The 12985-nt window shown below is 43.3% G+C and overlaps 1 protein-coding gene across 1 annotated transcript in view; it reads right to left on the bottom strand.

Moving 5' to 3' along the window:
* The window catches only part of CUNH10orf90 (chromosome unknown C10orf90 homolog), a 69957-nt gene extending 59411 nt beyond the window's left edge, over window positions 1-10546 (bottom strand). The window contains exon 1 of the mRNA XM_057408691.1: window positions 10197-10546. Within this exon, the coding sequence (XP_057264674.1) occupies window positions 10197-10509 (313 nt within the window). The 5' untranslated portion in view covers window positions 10510-10546. The remainder of the gene's footprint in view (window positions 1-10196) is intronic.
* Between the last annotated feature and the right edge of the window lie 2439 nt (window positions 10547-12985).

Genomic DNA, 12985 nt, shown 5'->3' with positions numbered 1-12985 from the left:
ACTGCAGAGAGACTCTCGAGTCCAGGGAGAGCTCGGCATGAGCAGGAAGTGTCAGGCACCAGAACAACAACAAATTAAAGAAATGAATTGTCTCTGGAAATACGATTGCTGGTTTGAATTCAAGCTAAAACTCAGTTGCTACCTGAGGAGCATGAAGGGGCAGATTAAAAACATCAAAAATAATAACTGGGAAGGTAAGAAGCAGAGCAGCTCACTGAAGATCCAGACAGTAAATGAGCACAGATGACGAAGACCACGTCATTACACAGTAACCTGCCATGATTATCTATCGGCTTGGAAGGGCTGCAAAGGCAATCCCACCATGGGAGAAAACGCCCTTTGCTCACTCTTCCCTTTGCTGCCTCTCACAGACCCGGAGCAGGACTTCATTTTCCAGCATGTAAACCACAGACAGCAGCACACATTTCCTTGCAGCTCACCGAGTTACTCATCAGGTTCCTCCTCCCTGGCTCCTTCTAAACCTTTTGCTCCCCAAGCTGGGTGAGCTCCTGCAAGGAGCTGCCCTTCGACTCCCCACAAGCCTATCCATGCATTGAGCCCCCTTTCCTTGGATGCTTCCCACAAGCATTCCCTGTGCAGTCCCATTGTTCAAGGAAAGGTTTGCAGTTAACTAGTCAGTTTTGGAGTCACCAGCTTGCCCCAGGCGGGCACTGCAGGAGCTGTGGCCTTGTCCCATTGCACCCTATGCCAGCCTCAATGGTGAAAGCAGCAGAAGCTGTGCAAGAGGGGGCCCTTATCACAGCCCCCCATGAGCCTCAAGGAAGAAAAGGTTTTACAGAAGATGGCTCAGAGACCCATTTACAAGCCCTTTTATCTTTCCACCTGCAAGAGAAAAGAGACCTGCAGTGGTGTTTGGCTCGCCTTCTAGCATCCTCCTCCCATATACCATAACCAAGTCAGCCCACACTTCCCGCAGGAGAAGCACATGAAAGCAGTTGCTAATAGCTGAGCTGCTGGAGGAAGGCTCTGCATGCTGCTGAGGGAGGAGGGTTTGGCTCTGGGCAGCACTGCAGCTTAGAAATTGCCATCAAGCACACAAAGATAAGTTGAGAGACCAATGCAGATTTGCTGGCCAAGAAACTTGGTCTCCTGCCTCCACGCAGGATGCAAAAAGAAGATGAAACCTTACTTAAGGACCTCACGCTGTGAATGTGGGTATCAAAGAAATGATATAAACATGGTTGTGTTACGGATGATTCCCTGGGCCATGGCTGAATTTTGCACTTAAGGCAAAGACTTCAGCTTTTTGAGTAAGGAACAGGTCTTTTTCCCAAGCATAAAAGCACTTCTTTGAGCACAGAAATGACTTTCTGCTATCTTACTCATAACCTTTAGATTAATTTGCAGTTCTAAAATGTTTGCAAGTGATATCATGACAGTTTCCTTCTGAAGAGATTTATTCTGCAGCTGAATTGCTGGTTTGTATACTGAAATCTCAGCTCCACAGATTTTGGTGGTCCTTAGGATTAATGCACTGAATTCCTGCTTCTCAGACTGCACTATCTGATTGGTTTTAGTCATCCTGCTATGATGCATTTCTCCAAGGTGATTTTCCCTCCTGCTCACTGTACCTTGGTCAGAAAATGCATTTTAGTTCAGTAATTAGATATAGTGGCATTATACATCAAGTATCAGTAATATAAAGCAGTAATGTTATGTCAATTGTGAGAACAAGTTGCAATATACATGTTAACCTGTAATCTATCACTGTCATAGCAACTTAATGCAGCTGTGCTCATATATCTTTGCTTAGCAGAGTGACTACCAAGCATCAGGGTCTGGCAAGTAGTTCTCAGCAAAGAGGATACTGCCACGATGAAGACAAGGATCCTCCTCCATGCATCTTCCCAATGATGCAAAGCCTTGGCTGCTGATGGAGGAGCCAGTGGAAGCAGCCACAGCCCAGGCAGCTGCTTTGCTCCCAAGTCCAGCTTTTACCAGCATTTTTACAAGCACTCAACTCAAACGTGCCCGTGTGTTGTTCTTCATTGGGTTTCTGCTTCCAGACACATTTCCAGTGCTTGTGTGAGGCTGTGTCCTCAGCCTTCTGCTCCTCATCTGGCTCTCCAGAGTATTATCAGCTCCTCCTCTGCTTTCTACATCAACTGGTACAGTGCAAACAAAAATTCTGCTCACACATGCCTTGCATGAATCTATTTTGGATAAGACATGCTTATGTGTAAACCCATCTTGCAGTCTCCTTAATATGAACTATCAAACTTCTATTCTGATTGAAAACAAGTGTGTCGCAGCATGAAGATCTAAACTAACCTAAAACAGCTTATATTTTTGCATATGCCTTTTTTCCCTTCCCAGAGGAATCCAGTGTCTCACAAATTGCAATCATAGAATGATTAAAACAAAGCTCTTTCTGCAGCAGTCATTAGAAGGCATATTGATAACTTGCCTCCAATACACATTTCTGTGGAGCAAAAGAGGGAACTCTTAGCTAAGCAAAACACCTGAACATCAACTGATAGTGGAAATCAGTGAGATGCTCAAAAAGCAGTAAATATGTAATCACAGAATCCTGGAATGGGTCTGGATTGAAGGGACCTTAAAGCTCATCCAGTCCCAACCCCTGCCACGGGCAGGGACACCTTCCACTAGAGCAGCTTGCTCCAAGCCCCTGTGTCCAACCTGGCCTTGAACACTGCCAGGGATGGGGCAGCCACAGCTTCTCTGGGCACCCTGTGCCAGCGCCTCAGCACCCTCACAGGGAAGAGCTTCTGCCTAAGAGCTCATCTCAGTCTCCCCTCTGGCAGATTAAAGCCATTCCCCTTGGCCTGTCCCTACAGGCCCTTGTCCCAAGCCCCTCTCCAGGTTTCTGGCAGCCAATATATACATGTATTAGCCAGTATTTATTCTACAGTGCAGAGAAGTAAAGAAAGATTTTTTTTTTGTGGACAAACTTACATTGTTCCAAGAAGTGTACTCTTTAGGAATATGCTAAGTCTAATACCTTGCTCGTCAAGTCCTAATCTCCACCCAGTGCGTGATACCTACAGTTCTTGTTGACCCACCCATCTTCTGCCACCAATACCCATAAAATGGACATAAAAATACATAAAAATAAGAAAATATACGAAGTTCTATAAGGAGAAAAGTTGTCAGTACCCATGGCCAGGTTCACTTGGGCACTGGAGGATGCAGGCACAAGGCTCACATACATCTCCACTCATATTTTTAGCCGAAGCTTAAGGAACAATAAAACAAACTAAGCTGTGAGAGACAAATACACATTAGCATTTAGATTAACAGTTATTATCTCTATTTCCCATCACCAGACAACAGTGAAATGCATGGTGATGGTTTAAGGGTTTTTTCAGAAAGGTTAAGGGCTGGGAAGCACTGGCCTTTAAGATCAAGGGCCCTGGCCCTGATGTGTGCTGCATATCCTCAATGCATCTGGACTCCAGCTGGACTTAAAATTCATATTGCAGCAGCAATTAAAAGACAGAACTAGGTCATGAGCTGTTCAAGGCAATATGCAGGCAAAAGAAGGATAAAATAGAAAAATACCCAAAGAAAGCAGCATTTGCCCTAAAAAAAAAATCAGTATTGAGAGATGCAGAATTATGAGATGACAAAATGAGGAGGATACAACAGGAGGAGTTTGGGTGATTTAGGTATGTGAACACTTTTTCCCCAAACAAAGGATGTTCTCAGTTCTCATTATTACAACTTAACTTTATGAGAGGACAGAGAATGGCTGAAGTGATGCTCAGCACCCACCAAGAGCTGAACGTTCACCTGTGTGCTTGGTCCTTACACACGGCTTGGTGCTGCATGTGTGGGACATTTCTATACACCCCCATACAGTGCTATTTGCAAGAGTCATTGCTGTGACTGGAAGACTGTTATAAAAGAAACCATAGCAACCCTCAATCTATGTCCATTCTGGGACACAGCTTTTCTCTTCTGCCATTAAATTCTGTATCTCCATCCAACTATTTTATTCTATAAGAAAAGGATTCTATGAGAGGCACCTTCACATTGCACTCTATATCATACTCAGTGTGACAATGCACGTTGTATTACCCCCATCCAATTCTAGATGTAAAAAGTGAGAATGAAATCACTTATGCTTCAATTCCTTCTTAAAAGTGCACTGGGAAGTTTTGTGCTGTTATCTGTATGTTAGCTCATAACCTCACTGCAGACTGCCCTGCTTTTGCAGTGCTGCACAATGTTGTTAATGAGGGTGAGTGCCTGCCTTCAACTTAATGGATGTCTCATTTTCACCCACTCGGTCATATGAGCATAAACATGGTTGAATGACGTTTTAGCCAGCCACACAATAGTTGATTAATCCTTGGGTTTGGTTTAATGTAGCCTAAGGGTGATCTGCTAGCAAAAGCTGACTACAAAGGCAGATAGAACCCTCTTTCTGTAAGACTTTGCCTGCTAAAGCCTGGTGTTATTGAAATAATTAAATAAATAATTAGTTTCTAAAATAGCCTTCACTAGCTCTATTGGGACCTTGAAAGATTCTGAATTGCTCTTGCTTCCCGACAGGGACTTCTGAGCCAAGTCATGCAGAGTATCTCCCCAGCCTGCCTGGTTGCTCTGTACTCGACCTCCCAGCTTTTACATGTGTGCAGCTGTAAGAGATGCTAGAAGTCCAGATAAGTATAAAAATAACTGAAAGCAATGAAATTCAAACAGACAGGTTTGAAACGCAGTCCCAGAGTTGTCCACACCACCTATGAGGGCTGCAGCTAGTTACCTTCTACTCCATCATCATAAGGCCCTGAGAGAGATGATTTAGTAGTGCCGGGGTAAAGGTTTGACTTGGTGATCTTGAAGCTCTTTTCCAACCTAATTGATTCTATGATTCCATGATATTCTGCTTTTAAAACACTTAGCTTCTCCATGTTTTTCCTGGGCTGTCCTACAGATACAAAGGAAACTGTATCTATATTCTCTTGACTCAATTCTTTATCTTCCAAAAGATGGCCACAATAACTGTCAACAGCTAAATTAGTCACTGCTTATTGTATATTCTGCACCATTATGTCCTCTGTCCCTTATGAAGCCTGCACTGATGGTCTTTAATCATCAGGAAAGTTTGATATAAAGGTAAAAAAAGATATTTTTAGTTGTTTGTGTTACAGCCTTATCCAGGACCCTAATTATTAATGGTAACACACCATCAACAGCTAGAATGCAACACTAAGCAAGAGCGGGGTGTACTTTGCAGGGAGCAAAGGAAAGATTATGCATGTTCAAAATAGATAGCAGTCATCACCATATGCCCAACATCGGCAGTTTGTTCTGCATGGCTTACACTGAATGTTTCCAGTTGCTCCTGGTGGATTTTTAGGTGTGTAACTGATGAGTTGCACCATCACAGGCACATGATTAATGCATGTTGCACATCACTGATGGAAATCTGAGGCAGGTTTGGGCCTGGGACCACACACATAGGATTGAGTGTGGCTTTGCTAACCCCTGCCTTTATGGAGAGCTACAGAAACAAGAGCAACGTTGCATGAAGGAAGAACGCTCGTGAAACCTGCCATGGCAAGATAACAGCTTGGGGCTGGCTGGAGCACAGAGGGGGTAAGGACTGCTGTTCCTCCAGGCCAGGCTGCTCTCAGACACGGAACAGGATTTACAGCAGTGGAAGTAATGGAGAACAAGTAAAAAATTATTACTTTAAGTTTATCTGTACTGCATTTTTATCAGTACCGTTGTCGTACTTCATACGTATACTCATACCTGCTCACCTTTTCCACTTGGAATCATAGAATCCTAGAATGGCTTGGGGTGGAAAGGACCTTAAATCTCACCCAGTCCCAACCCCTGCCACGAGCAGGGACCCCTTCCACTAGAGCAGCTTGCTCCAAGCCCCTGTGTCCAACCTGGCCTTGAGCACTGCCAGGGATGGGGCAGCCACAGCTTCTCTGGGCACCCTGTGCCAGCGCCTCAGCACCCTCACAGGGAAGAGCTTCTGCCCAAGAGCTCATCTCAGTCTCCCCTCTGGCAGGTTAAAGCCATTCCCCTTGGCCTGTCCCTACAGGCCCTTGTCCCAAGCCCCTCTCCAGCTTTCCTGCAGCCCCTTCAGGCACTGGAGCTGCTCTCAGGTCTCCCCTTCAGGAGCCTTCTCTTCTCCAGGCTGACCCAGCCCAGCTCTCTCAGCCTGGCTGTTTGTAGGAGAGGTGATGTTAATAAGCGTATAATTAAGGTAGTTATTTGGTTTAGTCTTTTGCTAAGGGTAAAGACCAAACTAAGCCATCCACAATGTCTTGTGGCTCCCTTTTGCTGGAGACTCCTACCCGGTCATTCACGTGTCAGTGCTGTCCCCAGGATCCTACACACAACAAATGTTGCAAGTCCCATCACAAGGACATGCTGGACCATGGGACACCCCTTCTGCTCCAGGCTCTCTTCCATAGGCAGTGACCACATCATGCTGCGTTAGCTGAGGTTTGCTATGTGGCTCTGACCTGGGGGACCACTGAAGTCAGTGCCCGATGTTCAGGCAGAGCTCAGCTTTGCCAGGGCCACCCTCCTGGAGCTTGCTCAAGCAGGGCACTGTGCAGGCTGCACACTGGCTTTTCCAGGCTTTCTGCTTGATCTGCCACTGGCTCCTAGACAAAACAGGGGTGAGGATGTTTCCTGTACCTGAACTTTAAAACTTGCTTGGACTCTCAGGGTGCCCAGAGAAGCTGTGGCTGCCCCATCCCTGGCAGTGTTCAAGGCCAGGTTGGACACAGGGGCTTGGAGCAAGCTGCTCAAGTGGAAGGTGTCCCTGCCCGTGGCAGGGGTCGGAGCTGGATGAAGTCCCTTCCAACCCAAACCACCCTGTGATTCTATGATGCTACGTGGGCTTAGAACTACAGGCTGGTATCGTTTCAAATATCTCAGCCTCACATAACCACTGTTTATACAAGCTTTGCAATGAAAGCCTTAAAATAGGAAACCTCCGTGCACTTCCACATTAATGCAGCAGTTTGTCATCTGCAGCAATGCCCACAGTCAGGCAGAGCAGCCACAATGCACTGCCTTTATGTCACCAACTCCAAAGAGCAGTAATATACATCTCACACAAAGGAGGGAAGGCTGCCAAACTGTAAAGAATCTGCTCTTGCCATTGCTCACAGCATGTACCCATACCTTGACTTTCACTGAGCTTCTAACCTGGGGCAATAGTGGAGACTATGCATCCCCCTACCTTAGGTGGGAAATGAGGAGACGTGGCCATCCTCTGATAGAGAGAGACATGAAAATGACATGGCAGTGATTACAGAAAACACCTCTTACTGTATGCATTTAGTATGCACAAAGAGAAATCCAGACTGCTCCAAATCACCGAACACAGAGTTTTTAATACAAAATGAGCTGAACCATTCTAAAGCTCTGGTTTTGGCCAAGTTTTAAAGACTTCTCAATAAATTTACATGAAGAGCCATCTCTAAAAGTCATATAAGGTAGTAAGAATTAGACCAAACACCTGACCTCTGCCCACTGCCAAGAGGAGATCTTCAAAGAAACAGAGCTGCATGTGGTTTATTTTGTGTAATCCAACAAAGGAGAACGAATGTAAGAAAAAACACCCTCCAAACTGCAGTTATAGAGTTCAAGTTAATGTGCAACCAATGCTTTTGGAGCTCTTCAAGGACTAGGAACTGACCCCATGGGCAGGGGAGAAAGGGACTCACCTGGAGGAGACCATGCTGGGAACATGCATGGAGTAAGCAAAAAGAAATACTGCTGACAAAGGCCACCCCAATCCCTCCCATGGCAGCAGTTGCCAGTCTGCCCTTCCAGCCTCTTGGCACTGGTCATTTTATTGCCCCCAGCACTCTAGTTTCCTCAAGAGCCATGTAGCCTCAGTATTAAAGAGCTTCTATACAATATCTCTGTGCAAATAGACACTAATAACATAGTATAGGTCATTTCCAAATACAAAACACAAAAATCTTTGCCACGTAATGAAGCTGATTAAGAACAATTGATTCATTCTCAGTATCTCAATGTAACCAATAAAAAGCCAGCAGGTATTTAATGCCAACTTCACCTAAGTGTAAGTTCCCTATACCCTCTGGAACCAGCATCTAGGGCATTATTCACTTCTATTTTGTCCCCTTCAGGGTGCACAAGAGAATATTTCCACAGAGGAACCATCTTACCACAGCAACGACTGCAGTGGTTGTAGGGTAACACTCGTACACCACTGCTGGCATCCAGCACAAACACAGGTTGATGGCTTGCAGAGCACCATCATGACTATTTATCAAGCCCATCACACCAAAAGCTTTTAAGTAATTAGTTTTCCCTCATTAACAGATGCAGTGCCTGGAGAAGGGCACACAGGTGCTCTCAAGCCCCATCCTAGATTACAGGGCAGCACTATATGGTCTTGGAGGGGAAAGCTCAGAAGCATCAAGCTGGGCTGATGAGGAAGGTAACACAGCCACAACATTTATATAGAACTTATTCCCAAGGCAGAACTGCAGGCATTATTTGGCAAGATCAGAGACCATAGCAGCAATAAGAAACATTCACAGGACATTACCACAAACCCCCTGTATTTAAATCGGAGATATTATCAATATATATCAGCATCACTTTTATGGAGACCCAAATATACTTTGTGTGACATGAGGTGTCAGAGCGATGTTTTGCTCAAGTGGCATCCTATCCTAAAAGGAGGAAAGTTTATATACATCATGTACCAAAAAGTAATCTACAAACACAGGCAACAGGGTGAGCAGAGTTCTACTACTGCAAAGCACATCTCTAATAAAATATGTGGGGTTTGTATGCTTCTAATGCATCATTCCATTTTCCTCTTTTATACTTTTAGAAGCAGAATAGACATTTGGTAAAGTCTAATTTAATATCATCACTAATGCATTCAAACACATCACTAAAAACTCTGTTGCTAAAATCACATTACAAAGAAAATCCCAGGCAAGACAGACACTGTTATCTCCTTGAAAAATATGGGCCTTATGCTATAACACCTACTGATGCGAGTCTATTGAAACCACTGGGATTACTTACCTGAATAAGGATTGCTCCCATGATTAAGGAGTGCAGGATTACCTCCATTGTTTGCATATCTCCTGTTATTTATTTATCCCTATTTTTACCTCTTGTTTCCCGTCTTCAAACATAGGGCATTTAATTACTGCTAGCACTAGATATTTCTGTGCTGTACTTTTATCTCTTCAAAATCTGGCTGTCTTTTGGATTTCAAATAAAACGCTTTTCTGATCAAAACAAAGAAACCAAAGTTGAAGCAGCAGAATCCGGACTGTGTAATTAAAACAAAACAAACAAAAAGGGGGAGAGCTTGTTATCCACAATCAAAACTTATTCAGGATTCATTTTCTATTCACTCTACTATCCACGGCCTCTGCTCTGGGGAGCTGACTGTTTATATCAACTTTTAACTGTGCCAAATACCTGAGAGTTCTCAGGCAATGCTGATAGTATCACTACTGGAAAATAACAGAGACAACCGAAACAAATGGTACAGGTAGCTATAATGTATAATGAATAAAGGCAAAACATGTTGATGCTTTTCACATTATACAGAAGCGGTAAGTCTAGCCTTAGCTCATCACTGTCGTGTGTTTCACATACAGAATATATCTCCTTCCTACCCTCAGAAAAAAATGGATGTTGCTAATGCTTTTCAACTCTTTTTGTTATAACAGAATAGTTAATACATGGTAAGAATGTATTGCAGGACTCAGTTCCTGCTCCCCACCCAATCACAAATACCTGAATAAAGAGCAATGCCACAAATTACACTTAACAAGGAACCAACATTCCTCATGAAATATAACACACGCTCTTTCAGGTTCTCCAGTTTGAAACTGAATTACATTAGTCCCAGTTTTGATTGCAGGAAAACAGACTTGAATCATAAATGTATTTTGGTTTAGCAGTGTGCTGCAGGGATTTGAAAACTTAAGACAATTTAAGGAGGTTTGATCATAACTTTAGTGTCAATTCTGTAGACATTATTTATGCATTTTCTAGCGTTAAAAATAAAGATATTGCATGCCTTTTTAAGCTTCTTTAAGTCATTTTAAAAGCAAAAAGAAAGCAGCCTATTTTTAGCAAGCCTGGTAAAAGACTGCGCATTACAGTTACCGTAAACTGAAAAGAGCTTGCAGCAGGTTCAGAACACGTCAAAAGTTGCACAAACTCACCAAAGCAACCCGTTTTCTTCCAAGAGGAGTAGTTTATGGTCAAGAACATCCGAGTTACAAAAGATTGTGCTTCCCGGGTCCATTTTGCATAAGGCTTAACCTGAAAATCCACCCGGCTGCTTTGGGCGCAGCGGGGGCACGGGGGTTTTCTCTCTCCAGAAGGCATTTCCGTGCTCTCCTGGGATGCGGAATGGCCTGAGCACGGCTGGGCCAGCTGCCACTTGTTGCAATGGTAACAGGAAAAGCCAGGATCTGCCTGCTCAGGCTGCAAGGGCATGAATAATTCATGCCTTCCACCTCCCCGCATTAGCATGCTGCTCAGGCAACGCCAATGAAGCAATTCATTTTGTCCTTTGTCTTCAGGAATAAACTTGCTGGATTAATGGGGGTTATCTGTGATGATAAAACCTGGGCCTGCTGATTTATTTAGTCTGATTGGCTAGAATGTGTGTCCCTTAAACACAGGTTTTACGTCCAGCATATAAATTCAGTTGTACATCCTCAACCTTCGTCAGGCATGGGTTGTGTGGCTACAGCAATATCTAGCTACAGCACATGAATGTTTCATTTTCTTGACTTAAACGATGGAGCTGGGCTCTTTGAGTGCTTCTTGAGCAAAGTTAAGAGGAAATCTCCAAGTACACTACTCACATGTGGTCCTGTGCATATTTCTGTAAGGACCTCTTGGACTGTTAAATAGCTAACACTTGGCTTCCAAAATGGTTCTCTTCTAAATACAAAACATACAAAAAGCCTGCAATGAAACCCAGCAAATTTATAATTTGCTGTTACATAGGCATCCAATGCAGCGTTATTCGTCAAAGAAGGGTTTGAAGGTGGTATTTTTCAATGTGATACATTTATTTGAAGCTATTTAAATAACTGGCAGTAGCGCAGTGTTTACCACCTAGAAACCTACAATAACTGAGAAGAATATCAGTAAAATAATCATAATACTGATGAATTGACCACAAAAGTATAATTGAACACAACGCAGGAGATTTTATTCTTCAATGACTTATGTGTTTGTATAATGTGTTATTGGGACGTATAAGGACAGATATTACTCCTTTTACCCGATACTGCTAAAGCAGCACTGGAATCTTGTGTTAATTTTGGCACCCACATCCTAAATAGGACCCTGGCAAACAAGAGAGCGTAGAAAATTGCTGCAGAAATTGTTTGAACTCACTAAGGAAAAAGGTCTTAAAAATATGTGCTTCAAGCTGGTTTGCTGTCAAAAAGGATATAGAGAGTTAACTTGACTACAGTGCACAAAGAGCTTTACAGGAAGAAAATACCTTGGCTAGAAGTACATTTTTCTACTGGAGGAGGTGATTACTTACTACAAGCATCTACTGAGTAAACCAGTGACCTCTACCTTTCCCAGCTACCTTTCCAGATGATATGCCTTTGCCATACAAACAACAAAAAGTTACTGGATTCAGAGCAGTTTTAAAGACTTAAAATGTAGAGAACCTCCTTAAAAACCTTTTAACACTGTACTGCATTTATGTGGTTCACCGGTATTTCCCATCACTTGCGTACAGCGATTTTGGTGATCCTTAATTTCAGATTTCATCCAGAGAACCATTACTTTGTAATGCAAATCAGGCTGCTGAACATTTCATGGCAGACTTCGTAATGCTTACTGCTGAGCCTTCCCAGAGCTATCCAGGTGGATGCACTTGTCCTCCCCTTTTCTCATCATTCCAGTTAACACAAGAAGGAAAAACAATTTGGAGCACAAGGATATGAAATAACCTGGTTTTGTCTGAGAAGTTACACATAAAACTGATTTATGCCTCTAATATTCTCATTCCAGACTGTTTTAGACTGAGAAAAGCACAGTTATTCAGCATTTGAGGTAGATAGGATTGAATGACTTTTAAGATTTGATCACCAGCTTTAAACTGCAGCCGGGACAGATAAGTTTGTGATAATCTGCTTGATTTTGACCCAAACTAGAGTTTGATGTTTCTTCCACATTGCAGGTGTGGTAGGCTAGGGCTTCAAGGTGGTGATTGTAGAGACCACTCCTGAAGAACCCTCCTCCTATGGCAGACTTCTGGCAATGGCCAAAAATATGTTTTCACCTGAAACCACATTGTTTCTTCACCTGCACCAAATGTTCAAAATGTTCTTTAGGATACATGCAACATTAAAGGAAAGGTTAGGCAGAAAGGGAGAAGATCAGCAAACGGATACCGGCCAACTCCATCCTTGCAAACATTTCCCCACAGATCCTACTGAGACCAAATTTGCTCTTCATTCTGTATATATAATGATATCTCTGGCTGCAGCTGTGGAAGGGGATTATGCAAGGTGGTATCAGCAGAACAGCTTCAGTAATGAAGCTGGCATGTCCTGCAACTTCCCTAGAGGTCTCCAGGTAGATGGTAAACAGAAGCGATTGCAAGAGGTACAGAGGAGGAAAAGGGAATAGCTGTCTGTTAGGTGCTATGTGAGTGTTGCCTGAAAAATCGATTGACAGAGTTGTAGCACAGACTACCTATTCAGCCCGTGTCACGTATGCAACTCAGTGACAAATTATGGTTGACTGTGCTTGAACGCTACAGAAACGTTGAGTAGGATGAGCAGGAAGGTGGGGTTCCTATCCATTGCCATCAAAATATCATCTTTTAGTGCTGTTGACAGTTTAATAACTACTTCTGTACGTTGGAGAGCATTGTGAAGTACTGCCACTATATTATTAACCCGAGCTGGAATATTCCTTCAAATGCAGAACAAAAAAAGAAATATACAAATGGAGCTTCTGGCATAGTTTA

This window comes from Pezoporus wallicus, unplaced genomic scaffold (assembly GCF_028554395.1).
Source record: "Pezoporus wallicus isolate ANWC-B61680 ecotype Strahan unplaced genomic scaffold, APGP_CSIRO_Pwel_v1 contig_13954, whole genome shotgun sequence".
Taxonomy (NCBI): domain Eukaryota; kingdom Metazoa; phylum Chordata; class Aves; order Psittaciformes; family Psittacidae; genus Pezoporus; species Pezoporus wallicus.
Note: the sequence above shows the minus strand (reverse complement) of the source record. Positions and strands in the feature narration are given on the sequence as shown.